General features: G+C 44.4%; 1 protein-coding gene across 1 annotated transcript in view; it reads right to left on the minus strand.

The window, feature by feature from the left end:
- Positions 1–22,315, minus strand: part of LOC138511251 (phospholipid-transporting ATPase ID-like) — a 668,434-nt gene that overhangs the window by 234,491 nt on the left and 411,628 nt on the right. Inside the window, exons 5-8 of the mRNA XM_069626794.1 lie at positions 13,730–13,828; positions 12,115–12,176; positions 432–504; positions 178–248 (exon numbers count right to left, since the gene is read on the minus strand). Of these exons, the coding sequence (XP_069482895.1) occupies positions 178–248; positions 432–504; positions 12,115–12,176; positions 13,730–13,828 (305 nt within the window). The remainder of the gene's footprint in view (positions 1–177; positions 249–431; positions 505–12,114; positions 12,177–13,729; positions 13,829–22,315) is intronic.

The following is a 22,315-nucleotide window of genomic DNA, read 5'->3' on the forward strand; positions in this document are numbered from 1 at the left end:
CCTTGCAAAGAAACATCACGAGATGAAAGGACGTTGTACTGCCCCGGGCACTTTTTCTGCCTTTGAGGCAAGTTCTGCCCTCATCAGTCTCAGGCTGATAGTTCGATCATGTTATGTAGGCTATATCATGCTTACTGTTTACATCAATAACCTGACTCAGTCGGCTGCATGACTTACCCATCGAGCTCTGCCGTTTCGATGTATATCAGGCTGTGGGGCTCACTGCTCGACAGCAACAGGAGGTCTGCCTGCAGCAAGCAAAACAGAAATGGAAATTGAAAAATTGAAAGCTCTGCTCTGAAATTGGCCCCAGGCATCCGGGCGACGCACGTCACGTAATGGAAGCGGAAATATACTGATTGGCCTCTAACGAGATTTCAAGCTGTAAGGTTAGGGCCGTTATTGCAATCAATAAAGCTAGGGGCACTTACTGTCACAAAATTGTTGTTTTCTAGCTTGATGATGTCGCCCACCTGGATGTTCATCCATTTTTCATTGGTAAATCTGAAAGATAAACATTGCAGTTTTGTTTACAGGGCCCTTTTTCTAATGGTGTAAAACTTGTCACCTAGCCGAGACCCCTTTAGCATTTCTCAGGGTGGATTATGGCCCTTGCTGCACAGGGAGAAAACATGATAAATCACATGACAACATTCTGTCACAAAGTGACCTGCTGTTATTAATTCACAGTTGTGGTCCTTTTTAGTTTTGGCTAGAAGTTGGCAAAGTATTCCTGTGTAAAGGGGATTTCGGATCGGCGCAAGGATACATTGTAATTTGGTTATCTTTTTCCTTACAGGTGTACGCATCATATCTTACTGGTTTTGTTTTTGGCACTCACCATTCTTCTAATACTTGGTCATAGTCCTTCTGCTTTGTCATAGGTTTCCACCATAGTCCTTCGTTACAGTCCTTCTCCTTCATCATAGACCTTCTCCTTTGACAGATTGATTCCCCCTCATCGCAGTCCTTCTGCACTGCCCTTCATGGCCACATTTGGTCATCACAGTCTTTATTCACAGTTATTCTCATTCTTCATTGTCCTTACTGACAGTCCTCCCCTTTCAACACAGTCCTTATACAGTCTTTTTTCTTTGTCACAGTCCTTCATCAAAGTCCTCCTGCTTCATCACAGTCTTTCATCTTCATCGCAGTCCTTAATCACTGTCCTTCTCCTTTTTCACGGGTCATCATAGTCCTTCATCTAAATCCTGCTTCATCAGATCCCTTCTCATTTGTTACAGTCCAACTTCATCACTGTCCTTCATGATATTGTCCTCCTCCTTCATCACAGTCATTCATTGCCAGTCCTACTTCTTTGCTACAGTCCTTCTCTATCGTCTCAATCCTCCTCTTTTAGCATACTCCTTCTTCATCACATTCTTTCGATGCAGTTCTTCACCATAGTTCTTTTTCTTTTTCACAGTCCTATTTTGTCACAGTCCTTCTTCTTAGTCACAGTGCTTCTCCTTAATTACTGTGCTTCTCCTTAGTTACAATCCTTCATCATAGTCCTTCTTTATCACACTCCTTCCCCATTTTCACAGTCTTTCTTCTTTATCACAGTCGTCCTTCAACAGAATCCTTTCCCTTTGGTACGATGATTCTCCCTTGGCACAGCGATTCTTCTACAGCACAATCATGCTCCTACGTTCACAGTGCTTCATCACAGTCCTTCTCCTTACTCACAGTCCTTCTTCATCACAGTCCTCCATCGTCACAGTCCTCCATCATCACAGACCTTTACTATCGACACAGCCCTTCCCTATCGTCACAGTCCTTTGTCAAAGCCTTTCTCCTTCATCACATTATATCTCCTTTGTACCAGTCCTTTGTTAGTCCTTCATTTTAATTGTAGTCCTTCATTGCAGTCATTCTCCTTCATAACATTCATTAAAGATCTTTGTCACAGTCCTTCTTCATCACAGCCCTTCTTCAGAAAAGCCTTATTCTTCTGTTTCCTAGTGGTTCACCTTCATCCTAGTTTTTTGCCTTCATCTTAGCCCCTCTATGTTTGCCCCAGTCCTTTGTCACAGTCCTTGTTCTTCATGACAGTCCTCCTTTCTGACATTCTTTCATCAAAGTCACTTTCCTTTAAGATAGTCCTTCTCTTTTTTCCTGGTCCTTCACTTTCATCATGTCCCTCTTTCTTCACAGTCCTTCATCAAATTTCTTGATCTTTGTGACAGTCCTAAATCACAACCATTCATCATCACTGTCATTCTTCTTCATCACAGTATTTCCCCTTTGTTACTTTCCTTCCCCTTCAATAAATACAAGTCCTTCTCCTTCATCAGAGTCCTTTTACTGCAGCACAGTCTTTGTCTGTTTTCACAATCCTTGACCTTCGCTATAGTCCTTGTCATGCCTCACAGTAAATCTCCTTCCTCACAGTCCCTATTCTTTGTAATGTTTGTACTGTATTTGAATTTTATTTATTTATATAGTGCTTTACGCCTAGGTGCTTAACAGAGTAATAAAAGAACTGGACAAAGGTATGACGATGTAAACATTAAACCAACAGATCGATGAGAAAGGAGATAAATCTGGAGTTCAGTTTTGTAGAGTGGAAAGGAGGCTGTGGAGTGTAGGGAGACAGGAAGGGGCTTCCAATATTTAGGGGGCAGCAAAGCAAAAGAATCAAAACATGAGGTGGCACAGAGGTGTGGGGGGTCGAGGAACAGTTAATAGAAAGTGAGATTGTGAATGTAAAGAACGTGGAGAATAGAAAGAGATCAAGGAAGAAAGATTGGGAGGAGCAAGACCATAGAGGCATTTACTGACAATACAGAGGAAGTTGAAAAGTAGACGAGTTTCGAAGGACAGCCAGTGTAAAGAAAACAGAGCAGAAGAAATAGAATCGCGAGGAGACAGTAAGCAAAGCACACAAACAGAGGAATGACAGAGAGGCCAAAGGGGAGGGGGGGCAGGATGTGATGAAGGAAGGCCAAAAAGAAGGGAAGAAAAACAGAAATGATGAGGAAAAACAAGGGAGGAAATGAGAAGTTTAGACGCAGAAAAAGTAAGACATTGAAGGGCTGTGCGGATGTTGAGTAGTTGATAGCGGTAGGAACGAGAGACAAAGGAAATATGGGTAGAAAAGGAGAGTGACGAATCAAATGTAATACCCTAGTTATGAGATGAGGAGGAAATGGGCAAAGTGAAAGGAGAAAAAGAGATTGAATGAGGAGAAAGTGGAGGAGGAATAGTACTAGCAGGAAAGAGCAGAACCTCTGTTTTGGTCCGAGTTGTATAGCGAGAAGACAGGCAGACAATGAGGTGTGAATATTCAGTGAAGGAGGAGAAGGACAGAAAGATTTGCGAATCATCAGCATATAGATGATAGGAGAAGCCAAAAGAAGAAATAATAGACCCAAGAGAAGAGGTGGAGAGATAAAAGATAAGGAGGCCATGGACTAAGCCGCGTGGAACCCCCTGAGAGAGGGGAAAGATAGACGAGGAATGGCCAGCCCAAGGAACTGAGCAAGTGCAGCCCGAGAGGTAAGAGTTAAACCAATTCAGAACTGAGTCCCGGAAACCATGTTCAGCAAGAGATGAGAGAAGGACACAATGGTCCACAGAGTCGAAAGCAGCCGGCAAGTCTAAAAGAATACGAAGAGTAGAAAGTTCAGGATAGAGTGGGGAGAAAAGAGAATTAGTGACTAACAGAAGATCAGATTCTGTAGAATAACGAGGCCAATAACCAGATTGGAAAGGAGGTAGGAGAGAATATATTTTAAAAAATAGTCCTTCATTCTAATCAGACTGTCTCGGGTAAATCCATCTCCTTCTAGCTCACCCCCTCTGTCGCTTCTTTCCCCATGCATGTGTTATTCTTTGCCCCTCTGTCTCTCAAACCTTACTTTCTCTCTTGCTTGGTATCTCTTTCTCTCTGTCTTTACCTTCCGCTCACAGGGCAGAGGCAGTGCCCGTTCAGGTGGAAGTGGCCCAAGGGAAGGCTAAGAAAGCAGTAAAGGTTGCGAGAGGGGAGAGTTTGTAAAGACTGGAAACAGAAAACATAACATGTGATGTCATAGATGGGAATTTTGCTCCGTTTTGCTTCAACAGCACCCCCATACCTAGGCCTGCTGCTAGATCTACTTGTGGAATTTCTACTATTTGTAGCTGGGGTCCTTGCTTGGTTGCAGAGGTCGAGGCATGCACTGTACTTAAGCTCTGTACCTAAGCGTACAACTTGCAGGCAAGGACTGAGTAAAGGGGCTGCTTCTGGGTCCCAGTGGTAAATGCTGCTCTAATGTTTCAAAGCCAGAAATGGGCACATGGATTTCAGGCTATTGGATCTTCCTTACATTAATTAAACAAACATGTTTACATGAATGTTGATGACCTCTTTACATGGGCATAGCTGGTAAACTAATGCTGGGACTTGGTGCAGCATAATATCTTCATCCTGCTCCAAATAATAGTTATCGAGCAGTGCATGTCTTCATACATATGGTCCCATGTATCATGTGGGTCTGCATTCTGCTTTGGAATGGCGCAGTCCAACTATGTAGCACTGTAACAAAAGTAGTGTTAGGGTTTAGAGTGTTCTATGAGACATTCCTATGGCCCTGGGTAGTTGTGACATGGAGATGTGCTTAAATAATATTGATTTTGTCATGCTGGAAGGTAAAGAGGTGAAAAGCATTTCATGGGTAACAGAGTGACTAGGCTGCAGGCTTCATGCCTCACCTACCTATGTAAAATATTAGAATGATATCAACCAGCATATTATTACAGCTCAGCCAATAATCACGTGATGACTGAATTGTCAGCTTGTATAATTTTTGACCTGGGCTTGTTCTTTAGGACTTTAACACAAATGCATGTAAATGAATGATGGACTGCAAAAGTATGGAGACAATCTATTTACAAATTATTAGGAAATTGAAGTCACTCAATTTGTGTATTTATTTTATTGGGGTTAACAAATAAACCTTTTACATAACATGTAATTACATTTCAATAATTAAATCAACACATTTAGACCGTTTTTAAAATAGTGTCGATAGCATTTAAAACAGTAATACCGCATGGCGTTTCTTGAGAATTCAATATCTGATTCCATATATAATCTTTTGAAAACAACACACAAACAGGGCAAACATCTGCTTTCTTAGTGAAGTACACCTTTCACATTCCACCACCACCAATTGGTTTAATGTCTCCATCTCTAGATGGCAGAATCTGCAAACCCCCTCTCTGATCTGGATATCCCCATTCTCGCACCTGTCACCTCTTTTGTTAAAAACAAATTAAACCCGAATCTTAAAAACATAGCTCTAAAAACACAAGACGGATGTTTGCATAAACAGGGGGGTAATACATTAAAAGGTCTGATATCATACATCGCGTGATAAAAAGATGATATTCAAGAATCCTGGCTCTATTGTCAACCTAATCCAGTTCATATATTTTTTGTTTTACCTTTGATGGAAAGAGGATAAGATCCTCCGATGAGCAGCCATTACAAGACAAAATAATCTTACATTTATTTACCCAACACATATTACAGTTTTCTAATTCAATCTAGCTTTGTAATTGTTTAAATAATTATCGAATCGGGGGAAATAATATTGTTCTCATAAATCTGTAATATTTACAAATTTTTACGGGCTTTAATGGAGATCAATCCCAGTTTGTGTCGGGTCAGACCTATCGGGACTCCCTGATAGCCCTAAGGGTCCTTAACCACATAATGGCCTCAATCTTTGCCCAGTCTACCTCACACCCAATGGTTTGTGCACCTTAAGTTAATCTTGGAATGATTTTCTGGTGATAAAAATTCAATAGGGGAAGGATCGAAAATCTCCCAAAACGTATATCTATCAGCCTTAGTTGTGGGGAAGCCACGGTGGCCTGAGTTTGAACGCTACTTGTTATATCACTTTCACTCTGAAAATACTGATACATCACCCCCAAGATATATATATTGGTCAGCTGTCTCCACGTTTGCACTGTTCAGTGTGAACCCTTACTCCGGGATTGTCTCGTGTGTTTCACCATTACCATTGACATTGGTGCATTTATAGTCAAATCCAGTTCCTTTAAGAACTGGTGAACTGCTGCCTGACCCCGCTGTTGACCAATCGCAGTAAGATCACAAATAATAAGATACTCTGTGTAGGCCATATACTGTAGATTGAACCAATCCAACTACTCCATTTGTTATTTATTCAATACACAATGTGTCAAGTATGGGGAGGACAGCATACTATCCACGCAATACCAGAAAATGATGGCACGGACTGCAAATCGTGATAAGAGGTCGCTGAGATTTAGGCCATTCAGAGATGTACAAAGACCTTGGGATGAAGGGTGAGAGGACTTCAGTAGTAATGTTCAGTGCTGCTCCAAGAAGAATCCATGACGAGCCGATGGCTTCCATTGTATTCTAGTTGGTGGTTGAGATTGGTTGAGATGATTGCTTCCACTGGGTAAATTTGGCGTTGAGAAGGGTCGAGATGATTGGTTTCAGCAGGTTAAGTCATGATGGATCGAACCCAGATGGAAAATTGGTTCGTGGCAAAGGCCGATCCAGGGGCTTGCGCGGCTCAAATAAATCTTGAAGTGGTTGAGGTGCATCGGAAATGGATCAAAGAGGCTAACAATGCCCAGAGGTAGGCCTTCATTTCTGGTTACAGGGGGGCTCCATCCAGGGTTACCAGGGTATATACGCATTCCCCGGTCCCAGGAAAGATCACTGGCAGGGGCTGTCACCTCCAGGTTCCTGGGTACCAGTGGTTTATTTATTTATGTATTGTTTATTTGTACAGCGCTTATACACAAGTGAAGTGCTTCAAAGCGCTTCAAGGCGGGAAGGGAGCAATGGAATACAGTACTCATCCTTAGGCCTTGACGTTTCTGAATGATCTAACAAGAAGTAACTAGCGTACTAGGCCTGATGGCATTTCTCCCTGTGCAAGTGCATGCAAGCTTTAAGCTTACAGCAAGCCTAGTCCCAGCAGTTTGTCCCAAATGTTCCCCTGGGGTGGCTAGAGGATATGGCGTGCTCCTTTCTTGGAAGTCTTTATCTTCCCCTCTATGGAAGAGGACTTTGGGGGGCAGAGTGCCCCAATAAAGCTCCAAATGAAATCCTCCTCCATCTGTGGTCCAAAGAACATTCAACAGAAGGGGTGGTCTCACTGCCTTAAATAGGCAATTGACCACAGCATACTGGTCCCCTTCTAGCCTTCTGTAATTAGTACAATCCTGGCTGCGGTGTTCTGAGTCTTCTACCTGGTGATGTCAGTCCCCCAGTGCTATGTCTGCAGAACGTGGGGGGGGGGAGACACAGGAAGTGTGAGAGTCCTGGGAGAATCCAAGATGGTGGGACCCTTCTGTGGATTAGTACTTCTTGCCCGACTACTCTAGCTCCAACCTCTCTCCTTTCTGTTGAACATCAAAGAGTCATGGTAATTACCACCCTGGTATGAGCTCTACATGGTCCTGGTAGGAATTGCCTTTGAAGCAGTGGTTTGCAGCTTACCCCCTGTGAACCTTTACTGTCATCTGGAGCAGGTGACAGTCCTTCACAGAGAGATCAACAGGGGAACATTTGGGCAGGGCACACATGTTGTTTTGGGTAAAGCCCAGTCCCAGACACTGGTACACTTGAGTTCCCATTGGTTGATGTGTCACTAGGAGCCAATCTGACAATATAATGACACCATGGTGTTGGCCATTATAATTGCAGATTCCCACAGATAACCATGTCAAAACTAGAAGTGGATATATTTAGAGTTGAATGTGCCACCAGGGTGTGGAAGCACATAATTATAGACAGTTAAAGACAGACACTGGCTGGTAGAACTTTGCACTGCTTCATGCTGCTTGCAGGAATGCACATGCCACTATGAAGCTGCCATGTTGGCAAACTACAAGCCAGCTGCTGAGACGTATCAGTAGACCGGCTCAGCAGAGTGACATGTTTGCACTATACTTTTCAGCATTGAACATTATGAAAGTGTGGTGTGATTAGTAGATCTTACCTCAAAGGTGCTCAGGCTATTTCACCCTTACAGATGGCATTCTGTCACAGGCGATGGCCAATTCAAGGGGTAAGAAACGAAGAGTGTAATTGACACACAAGTGCTGTGCAGGACTGTGGCAGGTTGTGCAAACAGGACCCTGGGGGTTAAACCTGACAACCACATTGCCAAGCGCGATCTTGGCCATCCAATCGAAGACTGACGTTTGACCCATGTTGGACAGCCTAGTTCATTAGGGCTGCTTGTACGATTGTGCAGCCTGACACGAATGATGTCCTGACAACTCCTACCAAAGCTAATCACCCTAGCATAAGAGCCAAGAGAGAAGTGCTGAGTCACTTAAAAACCAACAGAATGATGAACAGTTTGGCAGACAGTTGGCAGCGACTAAGGAAGAAAGAGAAGGACTGGCGGACTGCGGTTCTTCCGCTAACTTCCATGTTTATATTGCTTTGAGTTACCCACCATGTTATCCCGTTCTGCTGAGACTCTTAACACATCTATGTATAAATAAAGACCTTTAGAGCATGACAGCTGGCACTGAGTGATCTGATTATCCTTTGGCGTGTCCCCTTATTTCTACTAGAGTAACATCTGGCACTGAGTGATCTGATTATCCTTTGGCGTGTCCCCTTATTTCTACTAGAGTAACATCTGGTACTGAGTGATCTGATTATCCCTTGGCTTGTCCCCTTATTTCTACTAGAGTAACATCTGGTACTGAGTGATCTGATTATCCCTTGGCTTGTCCCCTTATTTCTGCTAGAGTAACATCTGGCACTGAGTAATCTGATTATCCCTTGGCGTTTCCCCTTATATCTACTAGAGTAACATCAGGCACTGAGTAATCTGATTATCCCTTGTCTTGTCCCCTTATTTCTACTAGAGTACCATCTGGCACTGAGTAATCTGATTATCTCTTGGCTTTTCCCCTATTTCTACTAGAGTAACATCTGGCACTGAGTAATCTGATTATCCCTTGGCTTGTCCCCTTATTTCTACTAGAGTACCAGATTTCTGGCACTGAGAAATCTGATTATCCTTTGTCTTCTTCCCTTATTTCTACTAGAGTAACATCTGGCACTGAGTGATCTGATTATCCCTTGGCTTGTCCCCTTATTTCTACTAGAGTAACATCTGGCACTGAGTAATCTGATTATCCCTTGGCTTGTCCCCTTACTTCTACTAGAGTACCATCAGGCACTGAGTGATCTGATTATCCCTTGGCTTGTCCCCTTATTTCTACTAGAGTAACATCTTGCACTGAGTAATCTAATTATCCCTTGGCTTGTGCCCTTATTTCTACTAGAGTAACATCTGGCACTGACTAATCTGATTATCCCTTGGCGTGTCCCCTTATTTCTACTAAAGTAGAGTGATCTGATTATCCTTTGGCGTGTCCCCTTATTTCTACTAGAGTAACATCTGGTACTGTGTGATCTGATTATCCCTTGGCTTGTCCCTTTATTTCTACTAGAGTAACATCTGGCACTGAGTAATCTGATTATCCCTTGGCTTTTCCCCTTATTTCTACTAGAGTAACATCAGGCACTGAGTAATCTGATTATCCCTTGGCTTGTCCCCTTATTTCTACTAGAGTACCATCTGGCACTGAGTAATCTGATTATCTCTTGGCTTTTCCCCTTATTTCTACTAGAGTAACATCTGGCACTGAGTAATCTGATTATCCCTTGTCTTGTCCCCTTATTTCTACTAGAGTACCAGATTTCTGGCACTGAGAAATCTGATTATCCTTTGTCTTCTTCCCTTATTTCTACTAGAGTAACATCTGGCACTGAGTAATCTGATTAGCCCTTGGCTTGTGCCCTTATTTCTACTAGAGTAACATCTGGCACTGAGTAATCTAATTATCCCTTGGCGTGTGCCCTTATTTCTACTAGAGTAACATCTGGCACTGACTAATCTGATTATCCCTTGGCTTGTCCCCTTATTTCTACTAGAGTACCATCAGGCACTGAGTGATCTGATTATCCCTTGGCTTGTCCCCTTATTTCTACTAGAGTAACATCTGGCACTGAGTAATCTGATTATCCCTTGGCTTTTCCCCTTATTTCTACTAGAGTAACATCTGGCACTGAGAAATCTGATTATCCTTTGGCTTGTGCCCTTATTTCTACTAGAGTAACATCTGGCACTGAGTAATCTGATTACCCCTTGGCTTTTCCCCTTATTTTTACTAGAGTAACATCTGGCACTGAGAAATCTGATTATCCTTTGGCTTGTGCCCTTATTTCTACTAGAGTAACATCTGGCACTGAGTAATCTGATTACCCCTTGGCTTGTCTCCTTATTTCTACTAGAGTACCATCTGGCACTGAGTAATCTGATTATCTCTTGGCTTTTCCCCTTATTTCTACTAGAGTAACATCTGGCACTTGTCTTGCCTCCTTATTTCTACTCAGGTCTGGCTGTGTACTTTCCTCCACTGCACTGTATACTTTCCTACCCTTTTTCTTCTTATTCCCCAACATCCTCTGTCATCATCCTTCCTACTCTGCTGCGTTCTTCTTCCTCCTTCCTACTGCTCCGGACTCTTCTTTTCTAACTGAATTAGCCCTCTTACCCCTTAAACTGCTTGGCCTATATCCTCCTGTACAGTTCTGACCCCATGGTTCCCACAATGTACTGTGCAATCAGCCTCGCCTCTTCCCGACAAAGCAATGCCATTCTCTTTTATTTCCATGTTCTGTTCTGCTCTCCCGTAATTCTTTCGTACCCTGCTCAGCACCTACTTTTCTGTACCCTGCTATGCCCACTTCCTTTGAATCTTGCTATGCCCCTCGTCTTCCACATCTTGCAATGATTCTCTACAGTCTCATCTTGCTCTGTCCATCTCTTGTCCTGTCTAATCTGCTCTCTTTTTTTCTATAACGCTCACGTCCATCGAGGTCTATTTTACGACAGGCCGCTGTGCCTTATCGCGCATGACTCATGAGAGTCAGGAAGATGTGGCACTGGACCTGTGAGCGGTAAGGTGGGAAATGGGGTTGGGTGACAGTGAGGTTTCATTTTGGGGTGGGCACTGGGGGCCAGTGGGTGGCGGCTGAGGTTTCGAGATTGGAAGAAGTGGGCATAGTGGGATATTGGTGTGAGGGTGAACCTGCATATGAGAAGTGCGGGGTGGGTTGAGGGACTGATGGGCGGTGTTTGTAGGAGATTTCCCCACGCAAGAGTAGGGAGAGTGGGTGGATTAAATGTGATTCCTCGCTGTGCCATAGCAGGATCTAGCAAACTGGGCTTTGACAAAGGTGGGCTGCGGGGAATACTCATGGATTCCTTTCCAGCTTGGGCTATTAGGTGAAGAGCCACCTATACGTCGAAACTATTCCATTGGAGTAGAGCTATGGAGAAATTGTGTACGAGGAGGGACACAAAGCTTGAAGTTGTTGTTTGGCTTGAGTATAAGTATTAGGCATTTGTCAGGCACTGCTTTGATGTGCCCAGGTACTCACACCATTTTGCACTGGCCACCATCAATGGCCAGTTAATACTACTATAGCAGTGCCTGGCCTTTGCCTTCCCCATGCCTACACAACAGTCCCGACTGTTGGCATTGTGAATGCTGGTTTTCCTCTGCCTGTGCTTTGCATCTATTCTTTCCTGTGTTGGCCCCATTGTACATTATATACAACACGCGATATAGCATCCGGAAGGAGCTCAAGACCCTCCTCTTCATTTGATGGCTCCTCCCTAACACCTGGGTCCACACACCCACCTAACCTGAGACTTGGTGAACCGCTCCCCCTGTCTCCTCCCCTGGTCACTTGTAGATCCCTTGCTGCCAAGTTGCCCACCTCCACTCTCCCCCGTCGATGGCAGCAGAGCTCTCTTTTTCTCTGCTTCCCTTTTATGGTGTCCTTCCCGCATGATATGTAAAGCGCTCTGTTGCATCTCAAAGTTAGGTCCGCGCTCAATAAATTCCCTAATAATAATAATAACAAAAACAAGAATAATAATGGGTATCAAACGTAGCAAATATGGGTTAGGTTATGCTATAGCGTCAGGATTCAGATTATGTCCCCAGTTGTCAAGCCTTACACATCCAGAGTGAGGTCCAAGAGCAAAATGTACAACCCAAGGAGCAGGAAAAGACACTTACTCTCCACCTCTGAGCACCTGCACCGTCCGATTGTTGACTTGCCTGTCACTTTTGTGGCGGTACTAGAGAGACAAAAGACGGACACAGCATTCAGCATTGGTATTAACCAAAATAACATTATTTGGGGGGTGGCACATAAATAGGTCACAATTCTTTTTTCTGTGTTTCATTATAACTGAAGTCTACCATGAGCAGTGATGCTACGATATTTTGGGGGAACTAGCATTTTTGAAAAGATTGACATATTGGGATTGAAATATCCGGGGCTGCAGGACCAACAGTGCTTAAGTACAAAGAGGAAGCTGTCGAAGTGTGCACTAATACAAAGCAACACGCTCTCACCGAAGCATCTGGAAGCAAGGGTTGCAGACCCCTGCCATAACCTGGCAGTTTGCCTTTGCTTTTTAAACGTGCAAACTGTGCAATGCTGCTCCAAGCGGAATCCATGACCTAAGACCAAGGAGCACAGTGGTGGCAAGAAACTACCATAAAAAAGGAAATAGTGTGGGTGTCTGCTGCAAAGATGACATGCATTACTTACCGTAATAGCATTTCTGATGATTGTATCTGCTTAGATTCACATGCTGTGCATATAGTCCCACATCTAGTGGTAGTTGCGGAGTATACACAATTACACAATGTACAATTGCACAGCAGAGTGCCCACCCCCACTCACAAGCCACTGGGCCGTCCTACAGTTCGCTTAGAGGGTTCTGGCTCCACAACCCCATCCATCTCATTAAAAGAAGCTAAAAAAGTCGCAATAGCTCTGCAGGGGCTAAACAAAAGCTTGTGCTAAAAGGCTGGCGAGGTGTTATGTGGCCTGACCAAATACAACACCGCCCAGCTTCACAGATAGGAACTGGGGGCCAATGAGTGCCACTGGAATTTCTGCATGACCCTATTGGCCCATTCACACCATCCGCTGTGGGCAACAGGGCCAATTGTCCATCCCCCCATCTGCTGAGGGAAATGGAGCTTAATGTCCCCCACCCTATGGATAGCAGACATTATGCACTCCCCTCGGGTCAGAAGGCAAAATTGTGATGGGTTGGAGAAAGGGTCCTGCGCAAATCCAGACTACCAGGCCATATTCCAGTACCAAGAGCTCCACGGATGATCCCAGGCATTCATTCCAAGGGATGCCCTCCCGAGGTCACTGGAATACCCCCATTGCCCACTCGCAGTGGCCACTCTGGTGAGAAGGGCACAATTCTCACCACCTGATGGAAGAAACTCATTCTACGCCTACCCTTGAGCTACTTGAGACATTGTGTAAAGGGTTGTATGATTCCGGGAGGATTGCTCAGGGGTAATGCGTTTGTCTTGGAAGCAAGTCAATTCAGAGCAACCCAAGTTCGAATCCCAGTCCCGTGCTGGGAGACTGGTCTCTGGTATTTAGCGTGTAATAAAAGATTCATTAATTATGAGAAGACAATCATAAAAGTGAAAGGGGGGGGAAGAGACACGGGTTGTACTGAGCAACATATCCTACATCTGGTAATTAATCAAAGTTAACTGCTCTGATTGCCTATAGTCTGTCCCCTTTGACAAAAACTCAAATGTACACAGAAAATGGGACATAAAACCTGGTGTGAGTGGGAAAAGCCCTTACAAAATCGTCAGTTGCATCTTTGACAGCGGACACCAACAACACCAGCACCAGTGGGACTACGGTGGTGAACCAGGGCAGCGATGAGACTTCAGGGATTACCTGTGAAGAGAAAATACACATGATCACAATATGCTACTAACTCACAACAGCCCAGGTGCACAGTAATGCCTCCCTCCCCCCACAAGGAAGGCAATTCATGAGGATATATATGGAATTATAGATGTTTTTTGTCTTTATGGAAAATGTATGCATCCAGAACTGAATACAATGCTGTCACTTTTGTCCTATTTTTATGTTCATTTGTATGAACATGAATCTGGTTATAGTAAAGTGTATGCCTCCTGGTAATATCTTCCTGATTGCTTCATTGATTATATTCTGGGATATCCTAAATCAAACTTGCTGTGTAGTATACATTCATATCCTCTAGGTCCGCAATGTTGCGTTTCATTACTGGTGGGAAGCAAGGGCGATTCTCCCAGGCCCCCAAGAGGTTTCAAATGCAGCTGAGGCCTAACAGTGCATTGCAAGGGCTAGGAAGGTCGCAAGGGCTAGGGGGTGCCGATAGACGCTATACTGTATTATATTACTAGGTAACTGGGAGTAGATTGTACGAGAAAATGCGACGCCATTTTAGGAAACCGGCAGCCATCTTGAAATCGAAGCCTGGCATGCGCTGCAGCCAGGGCAGTAGGCCCAAGCGCGAAACATAGGAATGTGCGTGTGAATGCAGGAGTTGGTTGCAGCATTGGGCAGCAGTGGGAAGGCCAAATCTGCGGGGATTCATAAACCTCTCATTGTCTCATACTAACAGCACATGTAACTTAGAAGTAATGTGCCCTACAAGGCCATGAGGGGGCCGAGAGCTCCCTTTGAGCAGCTATCCCACAAGAAGGAAGGCACAAGCCTCTGAGCTACCCCAGTCCAAATTCTAAGTTATAGTGTCCAGATGCCCCTGTCCCAAGACTCGTACTTTCCAAAGTACAAGTCCGTCCCAGACCATCAACCATAAAGCTGTTGGATAGTCACTCCATCTAAAAGATCATAGAACAAGACCCTAAACGCCTGTGATTTGTGCTGCGAGGTGCCATGGAGGGAAAAAAACACATTTAATTCCGGGGTGGGAAGACATGGAAGGGCACCAACGCATTTGGTATCGAGCTGTGGTTTGTAAGATAGTGTGACCTCGAAAGTAGCCTGCACGCCCATGTCTGTAGTACCAGGTGCACATTAGGCCACAGATAGGGAATGCTGTGATTTGTAAATTTTTATTTGCTCATTAAAAACAGTGGGCCTGATGACGTACAACGAAGAACCCCAGGTGGAAGAAGACGGACAGGAGGAGCTGGGACCAATGACCTGGCATCCCATATGGAGCAGGCCGCCTATGTATAGGGTCACACCAACCACCTGTGCGGATGTGTACCTTATGTGATGTACGTCAATTGTAGTCCAAAGAATCTGACGACTTAAGAGCTGCAAACCCTTGATATACATTATTTGCTTATTTGATAGGAGCGATTCTTCTAAATCCATTTTCTAACATGATTGTCAACGTCTGAAGTGCAGATGCCCGGTGTAGTAAATTGGAGGGAGAATACATTTTAATGTTGGTTGCAATGCTACATGAGGGCCACAAAGGAGAAACAAATCAAGTAGATGCAGCACCATTCTAAGAAACATTAAATCCATCTCTTTCACTTACAATAGAGTTAAAAGTACTTTGACCAAAGTGTGAAATCATGTAATTCTTCTTTTCTTCCATCTTACCCCTATTTCCTTCCCTCTTTTCATGTTCTCCTCCCTCCTTTAATCATTCCTTCCATCGTCTCATATCACACATGTTTCTGTCTGTTCTACCTTCCTTCCTCTTTGCCCTCCAGTCACCGTTCTCATCCTCATATCTTCCTTCTCTCCCTCCTGTAATCATTCCCCACCTTCTTTCCTTCCTTCACTTTCCCACCTACGAGTTCATTTTATTTTTAATATATTTAAACTGTTACACAGTGCTGGACCTACCCAAAGGGTAGGTCCAGCACTGTGCACCTTATAAAGTTTAAAGGGAGGGGGTGAAAAAGAAGTTACAAAGTGTTTAGAACAGGATAGGAAGATTAGGCTAGAGAAAGGATAGCAGGGGAGGTGGTCATGCTGGATTAGGTGTGGGGAAAGAGATAGGTTTTGAGGCTTTTCTGGAAGATGATGCTCGAAGGGTAGGTACAGATGGAGGATAGGGTGGCGTTACAGGCTTTGGGTGCCCATTGGGTGAAGACTTGTTTTGCAGGTTAGTGTGCAGAGTGATATGATATGATAGGTTATTTATAGCGTGGTTAATACCCAGAGGTTGTTTTGCAGGTTAGCGTGCAGAGTGATATGATATGATAGGTTATTTATAGCGTGGTTAATACCCAGAGGTTTCTAAGTGCGGACCTGGGGATTGAACCTGAGTTGCTCCGTGTCGTCTTGCTTCCAAGGCGAGCCAGTTGCCCCTGAGCTATCCTCCCGTTCATGTGGCATGTGTAGAAGATTTTGGCTGGCTTGTCTGGTGTTTGTTTGTGTGTGTGATGGGTTTCAGTTTGTTGTTTAGGTAGGATGAGGGTTTGAGTTGGTTGGCTTTGTATACTATTCAGAGTCGTTTGAAAGAAACTCTGGGGCATGGGGAGTCAGTGGAGCTGAGCGCTGGTGTGACGTGTGAGTGTTTGGGTCAGTGGAGAATGTGTCTTGCTGTTGTGTTATGTATGGCTGGCAGAGGCTTGGGTGTTGGGGAGTCCAGTGAGGACTGTGTTTCTGTAGTCCAGCTTGGAGAGAACTAGTGCCTCGACTTCGGTACAGAAGTCGTCAAGGGGAAGGATGTGTCTAATCTGCTCGATACTATCGTGGCTCATTCTTCTTCTGCTACACTCATCTTTCCACTCGTGTCATCGTTCTATTGCTTTTTTCTTTCTCCTTTTCCTTTCACCGTATCTGGGTACCCTCTCCTGGTCTAGCTGGTGTTTTCCCAGAGAGCCCCTGGTCTTTTGGCAGTGGCAGTCATAACAGCAAATGGAAGATGAGTGGGCACCACTGGTTACAAAAATATTCCAAAAAATTCAAGTCAGTGTAAAGAAGAAGGTTAAATATTCAAAAATGCAGTTTAAAAGGAGCTGGCTGTGACAAGTCTGGAGACACCCTGACTCAAAATTGCAACAAAAGCTGGAGACCAAGTAATGATACTAGGTCACACAGCCGCTCTCATTTGGGCCCAACCTGGGCACGTGATTATTCAAAGTTCAAAGCGGTTAAATCAGGTATCCAAAATATATAGTCCTTCAAAAATAGATGAGTCTGTTGGAGGTTTGTATCAAGGTAATAGTTTATCCAAAGAAATTCAAAACGAAGCTATCACTAATGAATCCTTAGTGAGGGAGCAATTGCCACAATCCATACGTTATTCAGACTAATTATGCTAATGCATTCCGGAAATCATTTCCTTCTTCAGGGCAAGTCTAATGATATAAGCAATAATACAGGCGTGTAACATAGTGCATTAACATCATGATAATAGGTTAAACAAAACACACATTGTTGTAAAAATAAAGAATGACGATTTAACATACCAATCAAACGTGGTTCCAAGGTAGATAAATGAAAAGCAAAACAAAAAGACACAGTGAATGATATGAAATGAAAATGAAAATGAATGGGACCAAAAGAATATGAAAAGCTAGGTTTGACCTTCGTAGCATGGCAAATAGTGAAGAACAGAATGTAAAAGTATTTACTTTTTCATTCTGTGTGGGCCATTGCGTTCTATACAACTATGTTTGAGAACTCAGAGTATTGATACAAACCTCCAACAGACTCATCTATTTTTGAAGGACTATATATTTTGGATACCTGATTTAACCGCTTTGAACTTTGAATAATCACGTGCCCAGGTTGGGCCCAAATGAGAGCGGCTGTGTGACCTAGTATCATTACTTGGTCTCCAGCTTTTGTTGCAGTCATAACAGCAACAATAATTGGAGACCCTTGCCGCCGATATATGACGTGTACACTACGAATCCACAGATGCTTTTCACTATACAGCAGCCACAACTATTGGCTTTGACATCGCTGTTTGTTGGGTGATTACCGATAACTACACCGCTACAACACTCTGATCGCTACTTCAGTGTTGTCTTTCTTTAGACATCTTACAGAGTGTACTTTGCTCTAGTGTTTTATATATAGATGTTGCCTCTCTAGAATGGGTGTCAACGCCATGCTTTTAATTTACTTCGGAGATCCGAGAGTGGGCCAGTGGGGTTATATTGCCTTTTAAAGACGCCATTAAAGCTACTCTACTTAAGGGTTATAAGAATCCATCAAACTGGCACAGACCATATCTGGGTCTAGCTTTCCCCTCACACCCTGGCTGTATCTTCAGGCTGAGCAGTAAAAGAGGACCCTTAATACCCGCCTCCCCCCACCCATGCACACCAATTTTTTTTAACACTATGGAGATCATTTTAAATGAGCATTTTAAATGAGCACGTTCTGGGAATTGAATGCGCGAAAAGCCTTGCGCACTAGATTCCCATTACGGCTCCTTTCATTCATTTGTATCGTGGAGAGGAGGAGCAGATCCATACGAATACTCCAGCATTCGTGCCATCACCGGCTCTAGGCTAGACTACTGCAACATACTCTTTCTAGGAACCTCCAGCAAAAACTTAGAGAGACTACAAGTAATACAGAACAATGCTCTCCGGGCAGCCCAAGGCATTGCTGAAAGAGAACACATCTCTGAAGCCAGAAAACTAGCCCACTGGCTCCCAATAAAGGAAAGGATCGTATTCAAAGCCCTAACACTGACCCACAAGTGCATTCACCTCACTGCTCCAGCATACCTCTCTCAAAGGATCCACCCTGTCTCCACTACCAGGCCAACCAGATCCCCGTACAGCAACATGCTCTCGGTGCCACTAGTAAAAAGAGTAAAAGCGGGCGGATCCAGCTTCCCCTATCTCGCGCCCACTCACTGGAATGCCCTACCTCCCACTATCCGAGGGGAGGCCTCCCTCACCACCTTCCGCAAAACTCTGAAAACTACCCTCTTCACATAAGACCCGACACACCAGCACGAATACTTATCATATATGTTGTAACATACGTCCCAATGCAATATCTGTAACAACAGTATGATATCTTGTAGTATTCATAATGTGTTATCAATCGCTTTCATGCCTGTACCATGTAACTAAGTTATTGCAAGTAACAGCGCCTCAATGCCCTTGGGCTTCTTGCGCGCTATATAAATATAAATAAATAAATAAATAAATAAATAAATGGCTTATCATGCCGGCACAAATACTGTTGATTCCCATGAAGTCCAATGGCTTTTTGGACCAGCAAGAAGCAGGCGGACTCCATAGGAACCCATTATAAACGCTGCCTACCATGTCTGCATGTCAGGAAGCATTTACTTCATTACCCAATGCAGTGCACAAGGGCGGCATACAAGCATGTTGTGAGAAACCAGAAGGTGTCTTACCCACTAGTGCCCAGGTGTCTCTCTCTCTCAGGTGACCAGGGAACAGGCATTGTCTTTGGATCCAGCGCCTGGGGTGGCCCAGTGCGCGAGGATCACCTGGGTTAGGGGACTTTGGGGAGTGGGAATGATGGTGAGATGTGGTATCCCCCACACTGTAAAATCTTTACCCCATCCTACCCCATAGGATATTTAGAAACTCGACCCCCCCACCCCTTTTCTTACACAAACACTTTCACATGGACAGCCCGCTCTGGGAGCAAACAGACTCACACCCGAGCATTGTAGCTGACATGTCCCACTACTATGGTCCGGCAAGGTCAAGCAATTACTGGTAATCACTCACACCTGACTTCCATTAAACTTCCCCAGATGGATACAAGGGCACGCTCTGAGTGAGGCAAAGCACATGAAGGAACCGTACTTTACCAACGACAGCTGTACGAAGGAAGGAAGACAGCAAACCAAGAAGGGTACGCACGGAGGGAGATACCCTTGATCTTTTCGGTGAGAAGCCGTTGCTTTCCAAAAACCTTCAGATTAGAAAGCTTAAGGCCAGGAAACCAAACTGAAGAATCCTGTATTGTGTCGGAGATACCCAGGGCCCTCCTGACATGGCTGATCGGGTCGGGGAGGTACAGCAGCTGCCGTGGTACCATCCTTGGCACCAAGATCACAAGCAGTGGGAAAGAGAAGAACGCAGTCAGTGAGTTGGGGAGACTGATTCAAGACTGGTCTGTGTTGAAGTCAAGGTTGCAAGCAACAACATTGTATATTGAGTGCAAGAACAAAGATTGAAACATGTGTGATGAACAGTGAAATAGAGGCTTTGGCAGAAGCCCTGATACCTATGCTATAATCTCTATCCTCGTGGCCGAGAAGCCCGAGTGTGTGCTAAACTCGAACCTGCCGCCTTGCCCGTGCTGAAAACATAGAGAAGGGAATCCAACTGATCAACTATCCTGGCATATTATTTCCTGAAAACGTTTCTTTTGTGCATACATTATTGTCCCACACCAATTTGTATTTAGAAGTAAGGATTGGCAATAGGTTTATTATTAAAGGCCCTTTATTTTGACAGAGACTCTACTAGGACTGCCTTATTATTATTTGATGGTCGTAGCTTAGGTCCATCCTTAGATTTAGGATTAGATAGGCGTTTAAACAAGCCATTAAAGTTCAATTAACACCCTTGAACTGAAATCATCTTGTGTCCGTCTTTACTGTTTGGTACCATGCCTTCGTTACAATGTACGCTACCTTTTTACATTCCCCTTTTGTACTTTGCGGTGCAAATTAGGAAAATTCGGTGGAGGGTCCTGTGCACGCAAAAGTGCAAATGTCATGGGTACCTGCTGTCGAATTGCGAGGAGGTCAAATATGAGCTCCTATTGAGGTAAATCTTGATGTTGTTTGGGGTTAGGGTGTAATACACAAGGGGCAAATGGGAGTAATACTTTCAGCTCAACACATAAAATGCACTCGATGGATGATAAATCAATTTTGTAAGTAAGGGGGACTCCTGGTCAAATCCCACCGTCTTTTCTTATTAGGTTACAGCAAAGTCCTTTGCTTATGTTTTCCCTTAAAGTTGAGGAAGCTAGTATCCACAGCTACCTGAGACACAGATGCATAGCAAGCTGTCAGCCCGTGCACCTATACGCAAATGTTGGACTCTGAGCCGTGTGGCCTGACGTATACGATTGACTTAAAGAAATGAGAGAGCAACCGTAGTGCAAGCGTCAAGCTTGTGATCACTAACGTGTCTCAATCATAACGCAGACATACCGAGTCTCCAGCAGAGGGAGACAAACTCTAGCACTGGCTCCTGCCTAAAATAATGAAAACCCCGATGCAATCCTACACGGACATTCCTTTCTCCCTCTTCCTGGACCTAATCTCCCACCCACCTGGATGTCTGATCATGGCTACTTTTTTGCCCAAACCCTCTGCCTTTGAAAAAGTGATGATTACAAAAAAGCCATTCAATGGCCTGTATAATACTGTTCACGTGTTATGATATGATAGGTTATTTATAACACGCTTAATACCCAGAGTTTTTAAGCGCAGACCCGGGGATCGAACCTGTGGTGCTCCGCGTCGTCAAGACAAGCACGTTGCCCCTGAAATATCCTACCGAGTGTTCAAACTAAACCCACCAAAAGCAGCTGTTGGCTGAGTACATATCAATCAGTCATAAAACATACAAGCGCTGTTATAAAACGCCTTGTGGGTGCCTGGCCACCAAAGCCACCTGCTGGAGTGCCCTTGCCATGGGAGGCCTCACTGCTACCCTGGTCTTCTGGGAAACCTGGCCTAGCTGGAATCTTATTGGGCTACTCCTTCGGAAATTGTCCTGGTGTGGAGGGGCGTTCTGGACTTCCAGAGCTCGGCCGCCATGGTCCTGCAGACGGCCAGCGTTGCCTCCCTATTGGGGCTATTTGAGGATTGTAACCTCTATGCCATCCACGCATGGAGTTTATCATAATTCCCAGGGACACCCCTGCTTGCTCAACTTGTAACTTGTAGCCCATGTTTTCAGATTTGTATCATAAGGAGCCATTTTTGGTAAGGGCCATTAGGTGTCACTACAAGCTGAAACTATTGCATTAGAGTACAGATAGGGAGAGATAGCACATGCTTGGTTATTTTCCGACCCATTGACTGCCCGTGGCCCTGCTAATCCCTAAGGCCATTCCCACCGAGTTCCTGCCCCTCCCTGCCCAAAACACCTCATCATGGGAATTCCTAGAGCTCGCTTTAATCAAGCCTTACTATCAAACTTTGCACTCTAAGTGCCTGCCAGTGTTTTTTCAAAGCGGTCTTCTGGGAGTTAATGACCTAATTGGCGCTGTAAACCCACTACTGATGTAATAAATGTGTCTTAACTAGTTCTGCCTTCAGCCACTCTATTTATAAGCACTATGCGTCTCCCTCACTGAAGTCCAGTTAAAGCCAAGCATTGGCAAAGCCAACAGTTTTGGCCTGTGTATATGTATTGGGCATTTACCAGACACTGCTATTAGATGCCCAGAGACTCACACTAGTGTGCACCTGCATCAATGGCCAGTTAACTC

Source organism: Ambystoma mexicanum, chromosome 6p (genome assembly GCF_040938575.1).
Source record: "Ambystoma mexicanum isolate Mex_15411 chromosome 6p, UKY_AmexF1_1, whole genome shotgun sequence".
NCBI lineage: Eukaryota > Metazoa > Chordata > Amphibia > Caudata > Ambystomatidae > Ambystoma > Ambystoma mexicanum.